The sequence below is a fragment of the Oryctolagus cuniculus genome, assembly GCF_964237555.1.
Source record: "Oryctolagus cuniculus chromosome 16 unlocalized genomic scaffold, mOryCun1.1 SUPER_16_unloc_1, whole genome shotgun sequence".
NCBI lineage: Eukaryota > Metazoa > Chordata > Mammalia > Lagomorpha > Leporidae > Oryctolagus > Oryctolagus cuniculus.
In genome coordinates this window covers 3,120,288-3,144,878 of record NW_027208201.1, presented here as the reverse complement: position 1 = coordinate 3,144,878, position 24,591 = coordinate 3,120,288, and the positions used below count along the sequence as shown (strand labels likewise).

At 39.9% G+C, this 24,591-nt stretch overlaps 1 protein-coding gene across 1 annotated transcript in view; it reads right to left on the bottom strand.

Moving 5' to 3' along the window:
- Nucleotides 1-956: 956 nt before the first annotated feature.
- Nucleotides 957-24,591, bottom strand: part of LOC100340206 (vomeronasal type-2 receptor 116-like) — a 41,175-nt gene continuing 17,540 nt past the window's right edge. Inside the window, exons 3-9 of the mRNA XM_070067596.1 lie at nt 13,519-13,600; nt 13,190-13,353; nt 9,806-10,091; nt 8,632-9,438; nt 7,336-7,563; nt 6,867-6,990; nt 957-2,574 (exon numbers count right to left, since the gene is read on the bottom strand). Of these exons, the coding sequence (XP_069923697.1) occupies nt 1,640-2,574; nt 6,867-6,990; nt 7,336-7,563; nt 8,632-9,438; nt 9,806-10,091; nt 13,190-13,353; nt 13,519-13,600 (2,626 nt within the window). The 3' untranslated portion in view covers nt 957-1,639. The remainder of the gene's footprint in view (nt 2,575-6,866; nt 6,991-7,335; nt 7,564-8,631; nt 9,439-9,805; nt 10,092-13,189; nt 13,354-13,518; nt 13,601-24,591) is intronic.

Below are 24,591 nucleotides of genomic sequence, written 5' to 3'. Positions count from 1 at the left end.
TATGTGTAAAATTGATCATATTAAGTATGGACTTGATCATATACATAGGAACATCAGGCAAAGGGATCACATAAATAAGACCAAGTGCCTGATAATAACAATAGACAGAATTACAAAGAAGGGAAAGTTCCAACATGGGAAGCAGTCAACACAACAGACTCATAGAATGACAAACACCCTAAACAGCACTCTGACCTCAGAATCAGCCCCTGAGGCCTGACTGAAAACATGATGAGAGAATTTCAGGCATGGAAAGACAAGACATAGTGGCAAAAATGGTTCTGCATGAAGTATCTCTGTGAGTGAGACCCCAGTGGAAAGAAAAAGCCATCAAAGAAGGATGTACTTTATGCTGAAGGGAGCATAGAACTTCCACTTCACATATGCCCCTGAATAAAAAACTGACAGAGTTTGTGAATTCAAAAGGCTTCCATAACCTTAGCAGCTCATGTCAAGAGCCTCAGGTGATCACTGACATCATAGCTAAGAGTGTCAGTTGTTAAATCAACAACAGGAGTCACTGTGCACTTGCTCCCCATGCTGGACCTCTGTCCTTAATGTGTTGTACTACAAGAGTTTCAGGACAATGCATTATACACATTAAAATGATTTAACATGTCTAATATTTACACTGAAATATTGCAACTCTATTATAAAGCTGACATTAATAGTAAATGAATAATGAATGAATAAATACACTAATGAATGAATAAAAGCAGCAAACAGGGGCAGACGCTGTGGTACAGCAGGTTAGCGCCCTGGCCTGAAGCCCCGCCATTCCATATGGGGGCCAGTTTGAGAACTGGTGCTCCATTTCTCATCCAGCTCTCTGCTATGGCCTGGGAAAGCAGCAGAAAATGGCCCAAGTCTCTGGGACCCTGCACCAGGAAACCCTGGCTCCTTTCTTCAGGTCAGTGCAGCTCTATCCAATGCGGCTAATAGGAAGTGAACTGAACAGATGGAAGACCTCTCTTCCTCTGCCTCTCCTCTCTCTGTGTAAACTCTTTCAAATAAATGAATAAATCTTAGAAAACAGCAAACGTGTAACTCATTTTATTAAAATAAGTATATTACCATGTCCACCAGGTGACAATGAAAACACAGAAATGAAAAGCAATGAAAAGTTTCAAGGAGAGACTTTATCTGAGATCAGTTTGTGTTTGTGAACATGAAACTCAGACTAAGAAATTTATACACAGTATTATTTTTGAAGAAAGGAGGATTGGGACCAGCATGAGGGTGTAGTGGATATAACCACCACTTGTAACTATGACATCCAATGTGGGTGCCAGTTCCTATCCTGGCTGTTCCACTTGGAATGCAGCTCCCTGTTAATGATCCAGAAAAAGCAGTAGAAGATGGCATAAGATGCTGACACTCAAATGGACAACTGAAATAATCTTCGTTTGGCAAGAACCAGCACTGGGCCACAGCAGATATCTTCAGCGTCTATCACCAGATGGAAGGTTTTTCCTACTCTCCCTTTCTTTTCTATGAGTTGGTGCTTCAGAACAAATACATTTTAAGAGAAGCATAAAACATTCATAATATGGTTACATTGTGTAATTTTTTTATAACATCACAATGCAAAATTGGTTTTATAAATCTTAGTTTCTAACCATTGAAAACTGCGAGAGACTTAAGAGCTATTCTTCAGAACATCTGTTTCCTTGGAAACTATTCTATCCCTTAATCCTTTCAAAGCATTCTTCTCAGGTCTGAAGAGAATAATGTAGCACTTTGGAACAAAGATGCAGCCCAGGAGCCCTGCACTGGAGCACAAGATGGAGAAGACCTCCACAGCCACCATGACCTTCCCTTTGGTGCTGTGGTAGACAGGCAGGAAGGTCACCCAGACACTGCAAAACACCAGCATGCTGAACGTCAGGAATTTGGCTTCATTGAAGGTGTCAGGCAGATTCCTGGCTAGGAAAGCCACAGTGAAGCTCACCAGGGCCAAGGAACCCAGGTAGCCCAGGACACAGTAGAAGGCAGTGACTGAGCCCTTGTTGCACACCAGGATGATGTGGCCATGCTCAGAGTGTGCATCTGTGTCAATAAAGGGAGGAGAAGTCCCAATCCAGATGGCACAGAGAGCCAGTTGGATCAGGGAGCAGATGGGAATAATGGAGTTAGGTACCCCTGATAGCAGCCAGTGTCTCATTCTTTTCCCTGGGGCAGTGACCTTGAAGGCCAGAAGCACAGTGATAGTTTTGGCCAGGATGGTGGAAACAGCTGCGGTGAATGCCACTCCAAACATGGTCTGCTGGAGGACACAGGTGGTTGTGTTGGGATGACCAATGAACAATAAGGAGCAGAGGAAGCAGAAGGTGAGGGCAATGAGCAGGATATAGCTGAGACAACGATTGTTGGCCTTGACTATGGGAGTGTCTCGGTGCTTCACAAAGATACCAAGAAAAACAACTGCGAGGATAGAAAAGCACAGAGCTGTGCAGACCAGGGTCATCCCCAGGGGATCTTCAAACGACAGAAAGGTCACTTTTTTGTGGAAGCACTGGTCTCGCTCTGTGTTGGCATACTGAAGATCTGGACAGTTCACACATTGGTCCATATCTGGTGAGAAATGTAATAAACATCATCCCAAGTTCAGTTATTCTTGATTCACAAGTACCTTCAAGAATACCCATTGTAGCTAGTTTAGGCAAATAGTCCTTATTTGATGTGAAAGACAGCATATAAGATGACATATAAAATTATTGGCAATTATTTATGTCCATCTTCCTCATGTTAGCCAGTTAATACTTCATCTTCCTCAGTACCTTACATAATGATGAGTACATTCTCTTTTTCTGCTAACGAAGCCATAAGGGCTATTCTCTGAAACTATTCATGGTGCTTTAAAACATACCTTAACCTGTGTTATTTTAACACCACAAATTCCTTCTTCATTGTTTCTTCAGATAGGGAACTGATGATCAAGATGCCAGGGGGTTCCATGTGTGGTGAGGGCTACTCTGCCCTTATACAGGGCATATTCTGCTGCATGCTCACTTGGAACAAGAGCAAGCAGCAGCCTTTGATTGTTAAGTTTTTATTTAATGATTGCATTTTTCATACATTCACCTTTAGGAATATAGGGGTTCTTTTCACTATACCCACCCTCCCACTCCCACACCCATCACACCTCCTTCTTCCTCTTCCTCTACCATCTACTTCTTCATTATGGTTCATTTTTAGTTTGATTTCAAATACAGAGGACCAACTCCATGTTAAGCATAGATTTCAACAGTTGGTATCCACACACACAGACCACATATACAGCACAGTTTAGGAACAAAATTTGCAGTCGATTCTCATAGTACAACTCATTAGGGACAGAGGTCCTACATGGGGACTAAGTACACAGTGACCTCTGTTGTTACTTTAATGATTAACATGTTTATGTATGTATGATGTCAGTGATCACCTGAGGCTCTTGCCATGATCTGCCAAGGCTATGGGAGCCTTTTGTGACCAGAGACTCCGTCAGTATTTGGACAGGGCCATACGCAAAGTGGTTGCTCTCTCCTCACTTCAGAGAAGAGTACATCCCTTTTTGATGACCTTTTCTTTCAACAGAGGTCTCACAGAGATCCTCCATGTAGTCTATTTTTTACTGCAGAGTCATGGCTTTCCATGCCTGAAATGAGCCCTTCTTTTAATGGTGTTATTCCCTCTGTACTCTCATGGCCTATTCAACCACCCAATGGTTGCAGTCTTTGTTTTAGTGAGTATTCATTTATTCATAATTTACATGAAAGTCAGAGTTTCAGAAGGAGGAGGAGAAGCAGAATGGAGAGAGAGGGAAAGAAGGAGAGGAGGACAGGGAGAAAGAGACAGGGAGAAAGGGAAAGAGGTAAAAAGAGGACGGGAATGATCTTCCCCCAGTGATTCACACCCCAAAAGACATTAATAGCTGGACCTCATCTGTTTTGAAGCCAGTAACTGGGAGCTTCTTCTGGGCTTCCTGTATTGGTGTGAGCTCTGAAACTTGGGCCATCTTCTGCTGCTTTCCCAAGCATCAGGAGAGAGCTGCATTAGAAGTGAAGCAGCTGGGACTGAAACTGCTGACCAACTGGGATGCTAGAATCCCAGCCAGAGGCTTAACCTACTATACCACAGCACCGGCCCCAGGTTCCCACTCTTAAAATCATGGACTGGAAGATATACTTTGTGAATTTGGGTTGCACAGAAATCACCTAGTGATCTCACTAAAACATATCTCTTTAAGGTAGAATCTGGATTATGTCATGATAGGGGAAAGCACTGATTGACAAACCACCATTAGAAGGCAAATGGTCAGGTTCTAGAGAGACACAGAACAGCTGTACACTTGATACCAGCTGGATTAGCTTTCACCCTTGACTGTTTTCATCAAAGAACACACTAGGATGCTGCCTGTAATCAGAGTCAGTCTGTAGACCAGCTTGAAACTTACTCCATATTTCCACTTTCCTGTCTTTTTATCTTTGAACATGAATTTTCTCTGCAGCTCTATCTGTACCCTCCTATTTTCAAAATATTGCTCCATTGATGACTGATGTCTCAACTTGCAGATTTCTTCCAATATTTAGTTAGTCTTACCTTTGTATATTTCATACTTTTGAGACATTACAAGTGCCATCTTTTGGAGCTTTGGTTTCCAGAATTGGTAAGGAAAAGTAACTCCTTTGTACAATTTTGTACACCAGCACTACTTAATTCAATTATCAATTCACTGATTTCATTACACCATCCCAATATCACTTTAAATGATGCCACTTTTATATCTTCCTTTTTAGTAAGTTGAATGTCATTCTTTTTTGAAAATATGCATGGAGCCAAACCTCCTGTGTAATTTTCTGTAGAAGTTGCGTTCTTTCGTCAACTTTGTATCCAATCTTCAGCCATAATTTCCATGTTTTGTAGCATTCTAAAATACTCTTTAGTATTGAAAGCTAATCCTTCTTTTTGTCATGTTTCAGTGGTTTTGTTCTTTGTTTACAATTCATAGATCACTTAGATTTTATTACCTATTTTTCTTCAGTTATGCTAATTAATATTACAATTTTCATGTACTATAAACTGAATTAGATTTTATGAAACTCTTTGGGCATGATGTAGCCTATTTAAAAAATACTGTTAGTTTTACATTGTTTGAGATTTCAAATGTATGAATTTATTTCAACAACAGTGTCTTACAATTTCATTTTGCTGAAATATCTGGCAGTATTTGATCATCAACTTGAGATGTTCCCATAGAAGAAACAGAATTTTTCCATTTTTCCTGTTCTCCATAGGAGTTGAGAAAGGAGTTCATCTGAAAATTGTTTATCATAACTCAAGTATTGGGAATTATTTTAATAACTGTGAGGATATTTGGATTTTTCAAATATTGCTCAACATATTTCATAATATTTCTATCTGAGAATATCTGAATTTATTTTATATTTTTCAATGTATCAGAATTAAATGATTAATAAGCTCTAATATTAGTATTTTTACATCTAAATAGACCCCTTCAGTGCTCTCTGTGTATACACACACACACACACACACAGATAGAGTAATCTTACTGTTCACACTGTTCCATCTTGCTGAGGTTCATAAATCTTGTTTATGATCACCAACTTTAAATTCTTCCAATTTTTACTTACTTCAATTTCCTTATAATGTCCACATTTTACCTTTAAGGGCTTGTGCTGAACTTGCAGTCATTGACCTACCTTGGTATGCATACTTATTTTTTTAAAGACAGAGTTACAGAGGGAGGTAGAGACAGAGTGAGGTCTTCCATCTACTGGTTCACTCCTCAGATGGCTGCAGCAGCCAGAGCTGTGCTGATCTGAAGACAGCTTCAGAGTCTCTCATGTGTGTGTATTGGCCCAAGGACTTGGGCCATCTTCTACTGCTATCCCAGCCACAGCAGAGAACTGGATCAGAAGATGAGCAGTTGGGACTAGAACCGGCGCCCATATGGGGTGCTGGTGCTTCAGGCCAGGGCTTAAACCCACTGTGCCACAGTGCCAGGTCCACTATGCATACTTATTACCGTGTATGTCAGCTTGAGTTCTTTTGATATGAATTTTATAAATGTGTGTACATATGTAAGCATAAGAAGGTTCTTAAAGATTTATATTTTGAGCAGCAATGACTTTTGTCAAAGGCTAAGATTAGCCCCATTTATGATATTTGCTGAGTATTATCCCCAGGATGAGATACTCTATGATTTCTAAGACAGTTTTTCATATAACACACAGTTTGTTTAGAGTTGTGCTTTCTCACTCCAAGCATGGTGCACTTGAATTTGGTGAAAGTATTTTTACCTATACATGCACAAGGAACTCAGATATGAGTTTTCCTATACTGAATTAGCACATACACCACACTACTCCCATGGACTGTACTCTGGTGCCAGAACCTTACATTATCAACAATAGGTTTCAAAAAATTAGAATGATACTAAATATATGGTACAAATAACTATTCATACAACAGAAGCAAAAACTGGAAAATCTTTATGATACATGTGATAGCATAGTTCTGATTCATGCAATAAATCTTAGAAATGCCACACTGTTTTATGGGGTGAATATTCTCCAATCTTGGTTTCTATTCATTTTTTACCATAGGTATATCAGCCTGAACTCCAACATGGTCAGCATTCCAGAGACATTCAGTCTTTTGTATGCTTTCCTAAATAATACAGAATGTATTGCGGAAAGTTTTATTCTTGTGTGGATTATTATTGATTGTAAGGGTTAATTGCTACCTGAGGGGGGAAAGACTGTTCTCAGCAGTCATATTCCACAGATTTTCTTTCCATGGATCAGTTGATAATTTAAGAAACAGGTGGCAACTTCTCCAAGAGGCAGGCACCGACTTACCTGTCTGATTGGAAATCTCATTCCCAGGACAAGGTGTGCAATCAAAACAACAGGCAGGCTTTCCCTCCAGAGGGGTTTTCCTGAATCCAGGGCTGCAACTCACACTGCATACTGAGTGTGGAATCTGAGCGAAAATCAGATGAGTGTTGGTCGTAATTCAGACTATTACATAAGTTCCAAGTAGAGGGTTTTCAAGTCCTGCAAACCTGTTCACTGAAACTGTAAACATCTGTTTCTGACACAATGACAACATTCTATTTGATTTTCTTAAATAGATTCAAAAGATTTGCACGAACAAATGTGTGTACTGTCCTTCCTCAGACACTAAAAACATAAGAAAGTATTTGGATTGGAAGTGGAGTGGTTTAATGTCTCTAAGTGTCTTTCTAATAAGCCATACTGCACATACTCCCTTAGCAGTTGGGGGGTAACAATGTGTCATGTGAAACTTATGATCAGTCCTACTTACCTCTGTAATTCCTGTGGCCCACTCTATCAAATTCTCAGAGAGAGACAACTGTTCACTCTGTGAAACGTATGGGGAAAACCGTCCTACTTTAACCTTACGTCCAAAACCATATGGAAAATTCCAAAAGTTGAGAATGTCATATTCAGCTTCCAAATTTCTCTTCTGATTCAAATTTACTAGGTCACCAGCTGGATTGGTAAATTGGATATTCTTCAGAAATGGGTGCAACTGAAAAAATGCATCATATTCTCATGAAGACTGCCCAAGTAATAACACATGAAACCCAGGTTAGAGAAAACCTCTCTTTGTCTGTAATCACAAATAAACAATTGAACCTGTTTAGGGCCACCCAATGAATTGAAGTAAAAAAAAAAAAAAAAAAAAAAAAAAAACCTGATGAGAACTACATCAAGGTAAGTATGATTTCACTCATTTTTCTACAAAAACAAGGGGAATCAAAAATATCTAGCTGTGAGTTTCAGACTATTTCCTTTTTTTTTTTTTTGACAGGCAGAGTGGACAGTGAGAGAGAGAGGGACAGAGAGAAAGGTCTTCCTTTGCCGATGGTTCACCATCCAATGGCCACCGTGGCTGGCACGCTGCTGCTGGTGCACTGCGCTGATCTGAAGGCAGGAGCCAGGTACTTGTCCTGGTCTCCCATGGGGTGCAGGGCCCAAGCACTTGGGCCATCCTCCACTGCACTCCCTGGCCACAGCAGAGAGCTGGCCTGGAAGAAGGGCAATCGGGACAGAATCCGGTGCCCTGACCGGGACTAGAACCTGGTGTGCTGGCACCACAAGGTGGAAGATTAGCCTACTGAGCTGCAGCACTGGCCAGATTCAGACCATTTCCAATAGTACATTCCAAGCTGCCAATACTCATTTTCTCAGTGTACCTAGGAGAACTAGCTGTGATAAAGTTACTAGAATAAAGAACTGTGCAAATTATATGAGATTCCTTATGTTCATTGTAGATGAACATCCTCAGTGACATTTGAACCTGAAAATAATTACTGTACTGCTGAAGTTGAAAATGGAATAACACAGTCTAGGTATTTCACATGTCAAAATTAAATTGACAAAATTGGAGAGTATTTTAAGTCACAGCATTGATGCTTATCCAAATTACCTTCCCACTTTTCCTTGGAGCCCTTTTGCTAATGACAAATTACAGGCAGAGGCTCATTTTTATCTTCTGTTTTGCAGAAAGGTTCCCAAGCTACTTGGATTGAACACCTGCAGAAGCTCTTAAGGGGATCACTTCAGGAGTACCTGTCAACAATGGAAACCAAGTTACCTGCCAGGGAGAAAATGCCACCTTTGCCCCATTGTTCACTGGCTGCATTTCTACCTCTTGTAGAAGCATCTCATGTATACTATGGGCCACAGCATATACAGCATTGTATATGTTGTAACTCCCATCACTCATGGTCATATCAAAATGATGCGGAGGCAATGATTCCAAGGAGGCATTCAGTGGACAGTTCTGCAAAGTTTTACAGGATGTCCCAGTAACTGAGCAATTAAAAGCCAGCGACCAGAATCTGGAGAGGTAAGAGTCTTCTGGGTACTTGGAAGGGTTAGCTGTCCGAAGAAAGTTTTTGAAACCAGAGATCTCACTATGGTGGTCTGAAAAAATGAGGGTCCCATGGAATGAGTGGAACAGGAAAGGTACCTCAGAACTGGCAAAATCCCATTGTGAGGTGGTGACCCAGACTTTCCACATCATTAACTCCCTCCATGAATGAAAGCTGGTGCCTATGAGTGACTCAGTGACACAGAAAAGAATCACCACATTTGCTGATGATTTTAGGATCTGTATATGAAACATACTTTGGAATGAAGAAAGTGCCTCTACAGTGGCTGGGATCAATTCCACAAAGTCTACACAGATGCCATTCTTCTGCAACTCTACTTTCAAATCAGTCATAAACTTAATACCTTTTGGGAGGTCTGAGATGGCCAAACCCACCCAGGTCCACCCAAAGTGGAGCATCAAGGAGACCATGCCATGGGCCAGAGAAGTGTCTTTGGGTGCCATCTGATAGAGGGAAGGGAACTGACCACTGTCACTCAGAAGAGGTTCAAAAGGCCCAAGAGTCAGCTAAGGGAAAAGGCAAGAAATCTGTGTAAGGTTATTGTTGTAGTGTAAAATATTATTCCTGAAAAAATTTAAGCAGATAATGGAAATGTCAGATTTTAGAATATTTCATTTTTCTCATCTCCCACTACATGAGATCTTCCTAGTTCATGAATCATTAGACTCACAGGTTGAGAAAAACATTTCTCCTTTTCACTCACCCACACCGCTGCTTCAGAAGAAATGTAGCTAATCCACAAAAGCTCTGTGCGCATTCTCTTTAGATCACATACTGTGTCAAATGTATAAGGTCTCTGTCACTTTAATTTTTGGTTCTAAGTAAGGCACCTAAGATGATGTACTTTATCCCACTTTTTCACTACACACTCACCTGTGGAATTTTGTAGAGTTCCAGCAGTGTCCCCATTTGGACAGCAATGCTGCTTTCTGATATTACAGCAACAGACTTGCTCTGTTTCCTACATGTGTAATTAGGAATGTGCTTTTCCAGTCCCGCAAGCCAAATGAAGGGGTTCTCCATCACAGTCATATGACTGTGCATGACATTGTAGAGACCAAATCCCAAGGTCATGTTGGGTAAAAGATAGGGGTTTTTGTTGATCTCCTCAATAGCGAAAACCAAGGCCAGAACATACTGGTAGTTTTTGGACTGAAACCTGCATGAAATGCACAAGGATCTTTAAGGGAAAAGCCTCCAATCCAGATTATCTTCAATTCTGTGATTACTGTGAGAGATGGACTGGTCATGGCCAAAATTCATATGTTCTAATCCGTATGTGCAGATTTGCTGAGTACAGAGTGTGAACTGTTGTATTTGCAGGACACATGTCCTCACCAGAACCAAAGCTGCTACCAACTTTTACTGGTTTCCAAGCCTAAATGATTCTGAAAAATTAGATCTGCTTTTACATCATAATGTCTTGGGCATGTTATCACATGGTTGTCCATGTAGCCAAAGAGCATGATCTTATTTTTGGATGCAAACCTCATCAATTTTAATCATCGCTGGCAACAGCTACCTCTTCTAAGTTTTTATATTTGATATCTAAAGTAAATACTACAACAGGCTCTGGAATGCCCTCTCTAAAGTTCATGCACACCTAGGAGTACACTCCAGTTGTCAAAGAAAGCATGACAAGGAAACGCGTATCATCTTTAGCACTGCCTCTAAATGTTTCCTACATCCACAAACTACAATGATTCTTCATCTTACCACATCATTAAGTGCTTCTTGAAATAGCAGTCATACGATCATAAGGTTGCAGGTTGTAAAGGGAAAAGAGAGTAACTCAATTGAAGGCTATGTGTTCAAAAAGAGGGATGATGTCACAGTACTGAGAATGGTAGATAGGAGTCTGTAATTGATCCTGAAAAATCTCTTCCCCATCATACTTACCCATCAACCAGCATCACAAGTCAAGAAAATAAAATCGAATTCAGAGATTGAAAGAAGGGAAATAGTGAAAAGGGAGGAGTACTTTAGAGAAGCTGGAAACACTCCCTGGCTGAACATGAATCACTGGGCTATGAGGCACCTGATGCTTTACAATTAAGCCAGTCATGCATTTAGAACACTAAACATATGTGAAAGTAAATCATTATGAGTAGTATCAGTATTTACTCCAAACCGGCCTTCTTCACTCACGTTTTCCTACAATATTGAATATAAATAGCCTTACATGTGAAGGAAATGATGCATTTCTACTTTTCATTATGAGTGATATCAGTATTTACTGCAAACAGGCCTTCTTCACTCAACTTTTCCTACAATATTGAATATAAATAGCCTTCCATGCAAAGAAAATGATGCATTTCTACTTTCTAGGATCTGACATTTCACAAAAAATGCAAATGAGGAGCCCCTTGTATTTATTTCTGATGTCCTGTGTGTTAATTCCTTATGAATAGACCAGGCCACAAACACTGCTTGTTAAGGGTCACTGTGTGCTCCAGAGGAAGTGACCGTTTTTCAGTTCTTGGTCCTTGCTGTAACATAATATGGATATATGTACGCATATTATATATGTATTCTCTCTATATATCTATACATAGGTATACTATAACCATGCACACAGTAGCTATATATATAGTTTTTTATGTATATATAATTTGCATACATATTTGCTATCCAAATATGTCATTCATACTTTGTAGAATGAGGAAATTTGAAAATCATTATTATGAATCAAATAAAATTCAGTTTTGTATTTCATATATCTGTTTCTCTCCTCATTACTATGACACTTCCATTGTTCCGCATCCTCTCATTTCTTTCTCCAGCTGCTGCCTTGTACCAAAATGTCTAGATGGCCCTTTGACACACTGGAATTTGTAAGAGTTTATCTCTTTTATGCTGTGCTCTTTATCTCTAAAAACAGTTTATCAGTAACTGTTGTATATTCTAAAGTTAGTGAAGCTAACATTGGAAGGTATAACACCTACAGTTAAGTATTTCTTGTTTTTCCAAGTATCATCAACACAGATATTTTTCCTGGGTTTATTAAGATTTGATTACGATCACCAGTTTGCATGGCATACATCTTGGAGAAACTTGGGCTCTATTCATAGCCTCTTTTCCTACTACTGGAAAGTCACTATTTCCTCATCTCCATCATTAAGGGTACACTTAAATGATGTGCTGCATGCATAACCATGGGGAATACTACTACTAATGAATAAATATTTCATGAATTGGACCCCATGGACACATATTAAGTTAGGTAAATTTATAAAAATCAATGTGAAGTGAGTAATATTGCTACACCAAGCTAGTATCCATTAGATTTTTTTCTGCAGAGATATTTGGACAAATGCCTAAAATACTGAATCAGTTTCATCACCTTGGTGGCAACAACTATACTTCTCAAATCCATTTGCTTTAATGATACTGAAATGATCTATGTCCTAATAGCTACCTTCTACCAAAGTTCTATGCAGAGGCAACCTACTTCCTGTAGCCTTACAGTAGAAAACAATTAGAAAATTGGCACCCTCATAAACAGGTTTGAAGAAAACAATTCCGCTGTCCTACAAGATACTATATTCTGCATGCATGAAATTTATATATTCTATATATGTATATGAAATATTTATATTTAGTTATAAATAAAGGATCTTCAAGAGGGGCAAAAACAGAATAATCCCCCTTAAGAAATCTATTTTGCCGAGAAAAGGCAGAATCAGGGAAACACTATAAATGTAGTAAATTACAACCATTGAAATTCTTATGGGTATATTCATCAGTAAAATATAATTATTATATTTGTGCAAAGCTGTTGCCCTGAGATTACTTTTACATAGAAAAAAATTTTGAATCTTTTCTCCTTTACAACTGTAGAAGAAATGAAGTGTTCTCATGGCCCCAAATCTAGTACGTAGCAGAAAAGAGTGTGAGCACATGTGGAAGAGCTCATGTAATTCAGTTCATTCATTTCAGTGCATGGGTTCTGTAAGAATCTACTACTGAGGCACAATAGTCCCCTGAGCTGATGAAAGTGGACAGGGAAGGATAGGAGGATACTGACCAGACTCTGGTTCCCCCTCTGATGAGACAACATTTCCCTGAGCCATCCACGGTGCCAGGCAGAAAGAAATGTCTTCCTCATGCCCCAAATCAATTACCAGCAGTTTTTAGGAGGGACAGAAGATGGACATGGCAGGGATACAGAACATATTTGCCTATCCATTTGCAGACCCAATAACAAGTAGCTAATATGTAAATAAATGGAAAATGGTTATGGCAAGGAGAACTTACCATCTGAATCTGCGATATTTGATGAAACTTCTCTCGATTCTGGGAACATCATATGTGTAAATGTGCAAAAAAGCAGTGATCTCAATATCTCCATCCTTGTAAAAACTCTGTTCCATCTGGGAATAGCAGTCGTGACCATCCTGACATGTCACAAGGAGATACAGCTGCAGAAAGAGCAAGAGAAAAATCAAAGAAAACATCTGTGAAAAACCCTATGAGACAAGAGCAGTGGAACATGCAGGGTCATGCAGGTGGATACATAGTGTGTGTGTGTGTGTGTGTGTGTGTGACTGCTTGAAACAAGTCACTTTAATACTGCTCCATCTGACCTCTTTCCACCAGCTGTCCACTCGTCCATGGGGGAATCTGATACTTTTCTGCCCCGAGGCTCTGTAGTTCAGGTCTTCTGTCCTGGTGAAAAACACGAGTAGAAAAACATGTTTGTGAATCATCCTCTTCACCTAGGTGCCAGGATTTCCTCCAAGTCCATGGAGACAAAGATTCAAGGAAGAAACCCCTGATAGTTACATTTGTTGCAAGGGTTTGTAAATAAACCACTCCATGAACTTTTGAAAATTATGTACCAGGATTGCATCAGAGGGCATGAAGGGAGGCATCAGGTGAGGCTTTCAGTAAGCTTTCAGACCAGAAATCTCCAGTATCACACACTACAATGACTCAAAGTGCAACAGGGCAGCCTCCCTCAACCAGTGTTCTGGGCAGCCACAGATCACTTTGATAGCACATAGACCCCAAACCAATCCTGTTTACAAAGATACCCACTAGGACATGTGGTTTTCAATCACTGTGAAACCAGTAATCAGCCTGAATTCAGATATGTCCATTCTGCATTTCTAATCACTTCATCTTTAGTTGTAAAACATAAAAAACTTCCATGTTGCTGTTAACCATGGTAATCCCATGATGATCTGCTTTTGCACCTACAACCTTGGTTGGTGCTCACATGAGAACCTGGGACTATTTGAGTACTTATACCTTTTTTACTCTAAGCAGACAATACCAGCTGGAAGTCACCTCTTTATTCCCACCACCACAAACACCAAGGTCAGGATCATGCCTGCAGACACCTATACTTCTTGAATGCAAGTGACTTTCAGGATGCTTATGTAGGACACCATCAGGGCAGCTAGGTACCATTAAACCTTTGCCAAACCACAGACTGTACAAGACGAGAGTGAACAAAATGGATATCATGTCCTATAGGCAATAATGAGGATCAACACTGACTAATCATTTGTGCTTGTATACCTGTGTGAGGTATTGCCAATAGAATAAATCTAATAAGGGGGGTAAGAAGGGCATATATGTGAACTCTATTTTTCCACTCAAAAGTTTTTTAAACTGAAATTACTGTAAATGTGGTGGCTAATATGTTAAGTAAAACACATTTTTCATTGCTTAGCCACTTCTCTGATGCCATTAGGGAGATTTTGATTAGGGGTACACGCAAAGTGAGATGCAGTATAGGAACAAAATACACAACAGAATTCAGTGACTTGCCTAAAATTGAAAATATAATTTCTTGATGAGTTAAACTTATTACTGGTACATTGATGAAGCTTGTTGTCTATTCAGTTAAACAAGAAACATAAATCTAAATCAGAGAGCAAGCATCCACTGTTCTCTCTAATGTGTAGGAAATAAAAATAGAGTCAATCTTAATGCACTCCATTCACTGAAAATAAATTGGGAATGGAGAGGATGAATTCCATGCAATGAGGAGGCTTCAGAAAATTCATGGAAAATATGTGTTATGAAACAGTTATGGACGAATTTTTTTAAAAATTAGCACCCAGATTTATTCAATATTTTTGCTTAAGTGTTTCTTTTATATTTAACATTTTCATCTTCTATATCCTTAATGCTGCATTTGACATTTTTTATAGTATGTGATGAATGCTTCAATTATAGAACTTCAGACTTAATTCAGGGAAATATATATTCTAATTACATAAACTTATATGGAATCTGAAATCATACATTTATGTCAAGTTGAACTTTAGCAACAACATCATAAAAGTTGATAATATTTTTTCTATTTGAGACTTATAATTTATATTGAAGTCCAATATCATGTAGGTTATTGCAAAGCAATTTCCAAAAATAAAAATACGTGGACATTTGAATGGGTAGGTACAGAGTTCTCTGTGTGTACAGGGAACACACACATGAACTTACACTCATTCTACATCGAGAACACTGTCTCCAATGGACTATCCTGGACTATCTTCTCAGGCTCAATACACTTCAAATCAAAAGTAGAAATTGTCCCTTTTTCCCCACATCCTCGCCAGCATCTGTTGTTGGTAGATTTCTGTATGTGAGCCATTCTAACCGGGGTGAGGTGAAACCTCATTGTGGTTTTGATTTGCATTTCCCTGATTGATAGTGACCTTGAACATTTTTTCATGTGCCTGTTGGCCATTTGAATTTCCTCTTTTGAAAAATATCTATTGAGGTCCTTGGCCCATCTCTTAAGTGGGTTGTTGGTTTTGTTTTTGTGGAGTTTCTTGATCTCTTTGTAGATTCTGGTTATTAACCCTTTATCTGTTACATACTTTGCAAATATTTTTTCCCATTCTGTCGGTTGTCTCTTCACTCTCCTGACTGTTTCTTTTGCAGTACAGAAACTTCTCAATTTGATGCAATCCCAATAGTTGATTTTGGCTTTGACTGCCTGTGCCTCCCGGGTCTTTTCCAGAAATTATTTGCCTGTGCCAATATCTTGAAGGGTTTCTGTTGGTGGGAATGCAAACTGGTCAAGCCACTATGGAAGTCAGTCTGGAGATTCCTCAGAAACCTGAAGATAACCCCACCATTCGACCCAGCCATCCACTCCTTGGAATTTATCCAAAGGAATTTAAATTGGCACCCTAAATGTTTATCGCAGCACAATTCACAATAGCCAAGACCTGGAACCAACCTACATGCCCATCAACGGTAGACTGGATAAAGAAATTATGGGATATGTACTCTTTAGAATACTATACCGCAGTAAGAAACAACGAAATCCAGTCATTTGTCCCCAAAGGGACAAATACCATATGTTCACCCTGATCGGTGACAACTGACTGAACACCAAAAAGGAAACCTGTTGAAGTGAAGTGGACACTATGAGAAACGGTGACTTGATCAGCATAGCCCTGACTGTTAATGAACAACTTAATACATTATGCCTCTTAGTAGTTTTTTTTTGGTCTGTTCTACTTAATATGACTGGTTTAATTCTGTAATTAATACACAGTTATTCTTAAGTGTTGAAAAAAAAGTAGAAATTGCTATAAGTACATGGTAACATTAATGTCATAGCAAGCAGTAAAGGAAACTAAGAAAATTAGGAATGCAGAGGTGAGCTGGCATGTAAGAACTCACTGTATCAATTCTCAGTAACTCCAAATTAGCTATGCTGGTATGCAAAGTCTACAACATGGCATTTTTAACCATTCTGAATTATGTCCCAGACAAAAATCCCCAATTCCTCCAACTTCCAGCCATACTTAATCTGATGCAGCTCCTCTGCATATAACAGAACATGACACTTTGCTAGTGTTGCCATTTCTGGTAATCCATCAGGAATCTGTTTCTACCATCATCCATCTAACCTAGGAATAATACTGCTGATTACTGAAGAGAGACCAAGATGGCTGAATGAGAAGGACATACTGTTATAATCTAGGAGGAGATATAAAAGTAAAAGTGGAAGAAATACATTCTCCTGGGATAGTTAGAGAGAAAACCACAGTGGGAATTCTATGGAAGGAAGAAGAATGCTGTGGATCAGTGTGGAAGGTACAGACATGGAATATGTTCAAGGACACAACAGACAATCCCAGCAGCCAAGAGCCAGAGAAAGCAACAGTGTTGGAGAGGGAGGGGAGATCAGACTGCAGTGCCTGAGCCACTGGTTATGTAATTGGAGGGAGAGATTTCAAGAGTCAACCACCTGAGAGAAAATTGGAGAATATGGCTACATATCCTTCCAGATACATGTTTCCAACATACAAATTAAAAAAACAGAAGGGACAGTACAAATATCATCGAAACTGCATAGAGGAATTGAACATACATTGCTGCACAAATAGAAGAGCCAAAGGCCTTACCAAGGGTGCTAAACATTAGTAAACTTGTAATACTATTCAAAATCACACTGAGATATCACCTCACATCTGCTCGATTGGCTACAATAACTTTTGTTTTAAAGATTTTGTTTGAATGGAAGATTGAGAGAGTGAATGTGAGTGATACAGTCAGAAAGAGAGAGAGAGAAAATATCTTCCATCCCATGGTTCACTCTCCAAATGATCACAACAGCTGGAGCTGAGCTGATCCAAAGATAGGAGCCAGGGGCTTCTTCAGGTCTTCCAAATAGCTGCAAAGGACCAAAGACTTGGGCCATCTTCCACTGCTTTCCCTGGCCATGAAAGGGACTTGGATCCTTAGGGATCTTTGGTAAATGTCTCCAACCATGATTATTATCAACTCCAAACTTAGAACTACTAGAGAAGGAATGTTTTGTGCAAATATGGGGAGGTTGAAATACTGCTCTGTAGCATGATTATAGTTGGTGAGGTCTTTGGGTGGTAATAGCAAATTTTTATGGCTTACCTAGTTGCTTTCTTGCAATTTTCAATATGAGACTGCACGGAGAGTTTGTTACATCTCTCTAACAGGTGAAGACTGTAAGAAGAGGAAAGGAAAACTATCTTTAGTGGAGGCAGGAAACGTGTCCTGGACAAACACCAACCTCATGTATATTGATCCTAGTCTTACCAGCCTCAGCAATTCTGAAAAATAAATTTCTGTTCTTAGGTCAAAAAGTCATGGTATGTTATGACTAACAAAACAAGTAAATTGGGATGAACACTAGTTACTCTCATTTGTGTCAACAGACAGCTCTCCCAAGTCCTTGGATTTTGTATTTGTAGCAAATGCCAGAACAGGCTCTGGAATGTTCTATCTAAATTACATGTTCCACAAGGAAGAGAAACTGATTTTCAAAGGAAAGCAAAATGAATTAAATACAAATCAGTCTTGCTGAATTTTGCACATGTGCCATCATGGAACAAAAATGGTTATTTATATTAGCACATCATTAAATGACTCCTTGAACAGCATCATCATGAACATGACTTTTTGCAAGGTCTTGGGAAAGAATAATTCATCTGAGGGCTATGTGGCTAGCAGAGGCAGGATATCTAAGTGTGGAGAATGGTGGAGTACAAGGCTTGGCATTTATAACTGTTAAGCCTCCTCCTTTTCAAAACTGGGCATCAGCTCCCACCCCAAATCAGGAAACTAATTCAGATTCAAAGCCTGAATGAAGGAGAATCTTAAATGCAGAACATTTAGAAGATGTCAGAATCACTGGGGGGACTTCAAGTACTGTAGATCAAAAGGCACTGCACCTAGTGAAGCTGAATGGCTTCCATCTAGTTTTCTATGGAAATCTGAAAAGTATGTTCATATAAATAATGACTATTGGTAGCAGTTCTAACTGCAAATAGGTCTTATTCTCTGAATCTTAACTCCAGACATGCATGCAGTTTGACTTGCAGGTAAAGAAACACATCGTGCGTTTCTACAGGCACTGACACAAAACTTCCCCAAGGTTAGAACACAGGTGCCCTTTGTGTTTCAAGTGTCCTGAGTATTCAGTCATGATGAACAGTGTATTTCATGTTGACGGCTTATACATGCTCGTATGTTCTGACCAGAAGAGGTATCTTTCAATTGTTGGGCATAGGATTTTATATGTTTCCAACATGACAAATTGTAAACTTGACTTTTCAAGTATCTCTTTATTATCTATGTTGCTTTCTGGGTGAGATAAGTGGAAAATTGCCATTCTAAGCAAAAATATATTTTCTGATCTGTATTTAGTCTTTCTCTTCTCTTCTTTGTCATTCTTCCAGGTTACCTGTAATTGCTCTGTCCCTTTCATTTCCTCCTCCTCCTCTTCTCTATAAAGCTGTATATGATGACTGCCAAAGAGGCTTTATGGGAGTTTGCAAGTGGATACGCTATATCATTCCATCCTTTATCTCTTCAAACAGGTCATCAGTGGTAAGAAGAGATTCTGACACTGGGAAATCTAACAGTTGGGGATTTAGTGGCTAAAGCATTTATTGTAAATTTAATATTCTTTTATTCTGCTGTCATCAACAAACATCTATTTTTCCTTCACGTGTTTAATGAGGTTACTTTATAAGGTGCTTCTTGCATGACTTTTCACTTGTGAGATACCTGTGTCCTTATGACAATCTTTTCCTCCACTTAGGAACCATGAGAGGCTGGTACTGTGGCTCGATAGGCTAATCTTCTGCCTTGCAGTGCCGGCACACCAGGTTCTAGTCCTGGTCTGGGTGCCGGATTATGTCCTGGTTGCCACTCTTCCAATCCTACTCTCTGCTTTGCCCAGGAGTGCAGTGGAGGATGGCCCAAGTGCTTGGGCCCTGCACCCCCATGGGAGACCAGGAGAAGCACCTGGCTCCTGGCTTTGGATCAGCTCGATGCACTGGCTGCAGCATGCTGGCCGTGGAGACCATTGGAAGCTAAAACAATGGCAAAAGGAAGATCTTTCTCTCTGTTTATCTCTCTCTCACTGTCCACTCTGCCCATGAAAAAATTTAAAAAAAAGAACCATGAGAGTTTCTCCTGGTCATGGGATAATCCCATGTTGAGTGAATTCATTTTCCTCTCTTGTCTCAGAGTTTATCTGGGATTCCCACATTAATTTGCCCCAGATGCATAGTGAAATACACATAAATCTTTTCCTTTTAGGATGGCTCTTAGCCTTTGTCTGTTGTTTTGTCTGCAAAAACATTCAACTGTTTGCAATCCATTTCTTTCTTCCTGGGGTTTTCTCATCTAGCAAATTTAGGGAAATAATCCAAATCATACTCTTTGAAAGACCTTGATTTGTGTTAAATGAAGAAGGGAAATCTAAAAACACAAGGAAGTAGAATTGGGCAGAGTCTCCTACTTACCACAGGATTCCTGCCTCTGTCTTCTGATGAGAAAACTGTGTGCACATAGCTGAGGCTCCAGACTTTGGCTGAAGATCAATTTGGGGGCATTCATTGTGGCAGATGTGTGGATCTCTGCAAACTTCAGGTGTCGCTCTTGAGGAGCTGACCTGAGAGATTCCACAAGAAGGAGCCCATAAAACCATCCCCTACCCCTTCAGGTGCATTTACTGCAGTCTTGCAGGCAAGGTCAAATCCATACTCTGCCTCAGGCACCCTCTAGTGCCTGAGGGCGGTATTGACCCTGACTGAAAGGAAGGGAGACATGGGCATAAGAGCAGTAGACAGCTCCAAATCAAGACTGGGTCAACTGAAACATCCAAGTATAATGGAAAGGATCTCCATGGGAACATCAGATGGCTGTGCAGAAATAAACATGTATGTGTACAGGAAGTCTGAAAGACTATTTAGATAGGAGCTGCCTGTGAGCAATGGGATTGTAGTTGGTTTCCTTTTCTCTTTATAAATACTTAGATTCATTTGCATAAGGATACTATTGAACAATAAATGATAACCGGCCAATTTCACATTGAATTTAAAAATGAATGCCAATGTGTTTCCTTTTTAATGAAATAAACAAGCCTATAATAAAACAGACAAGTCATGAAAAGTAAGTCATCATAGAATATACTATTCAGATAATACATAAACATATGATCTAACTATGATTGATAGAAATTATAATCAGATATATTATTGGCACATTAACTCAGGACTTAGTTTTTGCATGCAAAAATGTAGAATTTCAGTTCCAGTGATCTTGCCTTTACAAACACACATACATACACAACAAAATTGTTTTGAAACTCAAGGACTCAGATACCAATTGACTTGGGTATTAGAAGACACACATGCTAATGGCTATTCATACACAATTGAGTATGAATCAGGAAGTATTGCTATGTTCTGAGACAGCCACATAAAGTTATGATACCTCCCACCCAAGTGCTTCTCAGGCTATAGCTGCTGAAGACACTGTTGGAGGGTTTGGGGAGAAAGAAGTAATTCTATGAGGAACTGATGACTCTGCTGGAGATGATGGGGACATTTAATTTAAGATGCCTCAGTTAGGGAAAAGGCTCTCAAAAGGTAGTTGGAATCTGCATGATCTGGTGCTTCACCACTTATCTTTGAGAATAATGGAAACTGGAGCTGGGCAGTGGTGCAGTATGTTAAGTTTCCACCTTGAGTGCACACACTTTATAACCTCTGCTGGAGAGCACTAGGGAGAAAGGTACCCTAATCCACAGTTGGTGGGGATGTCAAATGATGCAGCACTGTGGAATACAGTATGGAAATGTCTGTGAAAGAAAACAGATTTGCCATATGACCCAGTCAGCTGACTCCTAGGAATTTACCCGAACAAAATGAAATCAGCATGAAAAGGGGTCATCTGTACCCCCATGTTCATTGAAGATCAATTCAAAATAGCTAAGTATGCAATCAACCCAGATACCCATCAACTGATGACTGGATAAAGAAACCATGGTTTATACTCTAAGAATATTGATCAGCAGTAAAAAAAAAAAAAAAAAAAAAAAAAAAAAAAAAAAAAAAAGGAATACTGTCTTTTGCAATAACATTGATACAACTGGAAACCATGATACTTAGAGAAATAAGCCAGTATCAGAAAAGACATGTACTGTATGTGTTCTCCTATCTGTCATAACAAGTGCCTAAAAAGTAATGTATTTGGAGTGAAATTGACAATTGGAGATTCCATGTTTGTTTATAGCCTTTGTCTCTATTTTTGAGGAATACTATTGGTTTCTTCCTACCATTGTAGAACACTTTACATATGGTAGGGTTAATCTCATGGGTACAAAGTAAACTAGAAAATAGTTCTTTGCAAAAATAAAGAATGGGGGCCGGCGCCGTGGCTCAATAGGCTAATCCTCCACCTTGCGGCGCTGGCACACCGGGTTCTAGTCCCGGTCAGGGTGCCAGATTCTGTCCTGGTTGCCCCCCTTCTGGGCCAGCTCTCTGCTATGGCCAGGGAGTGCAGTGGAGGATGGCCCAGGTGCTTGGGCCCTGCACCCCATGGGAGACCAGGAAAAGCACCTGGATCCTGGCTCCTGCCATCGGATCAGCGTGGTACGCCGGCTGCAGCGGCGGCCATTGGAGGGTGAACCAACGGCAAAGGAAGACCTTTCTCTCTCTGTCTCTCTCTCTCACTGTCCACGCTGCCTGTCAAAAAAAAAAAATAAAGAATGGAAATAGGAGAGGGAGGGGAAGAAGCATAACAATGTTGACAGGAGGGAGGATTAGGTGGGAAGTATCACCACATTCCTAATCTGTATATATGAAATTCATGAAATTTGTATACCTGAACTAAAATTTGAAATATAAGCCCATTGAGTAACTTACAAACAATAAAAAAAATTAAAAAAGGCAGAAGTAACAACAAAATACAAGTAATTCATGAACAATGGGAATAGGATACGATGGACATTTCTGCACAGTTAAATATATGACCAGAGGTCATTACAAAGGATCCTAATCAGCAATAAGTATGGAGAAACCATTCTATACCAGAAGGAGCCTCCACCTCACATCCACTACATGGGTACAATAAATTGAGAATTTTTTCAAGTGATGTAGATAACATAGGGAATTTGGAATCTTCGAATGTGATAGAAAGTAACAGCATATATGGTATGGAAGGCAGTTGTCATCTCCTTAGCAAATTCAACACAAAATTAATTTATAACCAAAACATTCCACACCTGAGAGTACACTCAAAAATTAGAAAATATGCAAAAATCTCTTCTAATCCGTGTTTGTATCCAAACAGCCAAAGTTGAAAATAGCACACAAATCAGTCTATAGTTAATTGGAGACACAAAACTCAAAAAATTACAGCAAGGATTTATCAGTTTGTCATCTAAAATGTAGACACTTGCAATAATGTGGATGCCCCTTGAAAGCACCATGAAAAATGAAAGGTCAACTAAATCCACAGAGTCCAATATTTAATTTATGCAAAACACTGAGTACCATGAAATCCACAGAAACATAAACATATTGATGGTTGTGCAAATTCAGTTTTTCAATCTTAGTTTTTAACCATTGAAAACTGAGATTGCCTTAAGACTTACAACTGAGAACATCTGTTTCCTTGGAAACTATCCTATCCCTTAATCCTTTCAAAGCATTCTTCTCAGGTCTGAAAAGTATAATGTAGCACTTTGGAACAAAGATGCAGCCCAGGAGCCCCATGCTGGAGGCCAAGATGGAGAAGACCTCCACAGCCACCATGACCTTCCCTTTGGTGCTGTGGTAGACAGGCAGGAAGGTCACCCAGACACTGCAGAACACCAGCATGCTGAACATCAGGAACTTGGCTTCACTGAAGGTGTCAGGCAGATTCCTGGCTAGGAAAGCCACAGTGAAGCTCAGCAGGGCCAAAGAGACCAGGTAGCCCAGGACACAGTAGAAAGCAGTCACTGAGCCCTTGTTGCATACCAGGATGATGTGGCTATGCTCAGAGTGTGCATCTGTGTCAATAAAGGGAGGAGAAGACCCAACCCAGATAGAACAGAGAGCCAGTTGGATCAGGGAGCAGATGGGAATAATGGAGTTAAGTACCCCTGATAGCAGCCACTGTCTCATACTTCTCCCTGGGGCAGTGACCTTGAAGGCCAGAAGCACAGTGATAGTTTTGGCCAGGACAGTGGAAACAGCCATGGTAAACTCTTGGGAGCCACTGTGCTGGTTTCCCTGTATAGGCCTTTGTTTAGATTAACCTTCAACTGTATTCCCATAAGGATTCACTAGAAAATTCCATTTGTACAGCTCGCTGATATGGTTAGTGCTTGGCCACCTGGCTTCAGTGCTCTTTCTTGTACCTTGATAAGCACATCTGGTAGCTGTAAAACCTTGCTGTAACTCCCTTTGTCAAATTGATACTGATTCCTGTGAAATTATTCCTTTGAACTATGTTGTAAGATGGCCCCTGCTTACCCTTGACTGTTACAATCCTTGCCTTGTACTATATAAGCTACCTCTTTCTCCAATAAAGTGAGACCTTGATCAGAATATTGTCTTGGTCTCCCTTCTTGTGTCTGGTTTGTCTCTCCATTCAGGTCTGCCCTCCTCGTGTCCTAGTTGATTACCCTGCGGGCCGGGGCAAGTGGCACACAATGTGGGGCTCAAGGAACAGGAATTGAGCTGAAGGTTGCTGGAAGAGATGGCCATTTCATTTAGGTCACAGCCTTGTCTCATAGCAGCCACCATGGACAATTCGTCTGTGATACGGGCCCGAAGAAGGCAAGTGAAGACTTGCATAGTGGCCACCGTGTCCTGACCCATCCACGACACAGGCCACAAAGGTAAGAAGAGCAACACAATTATGGG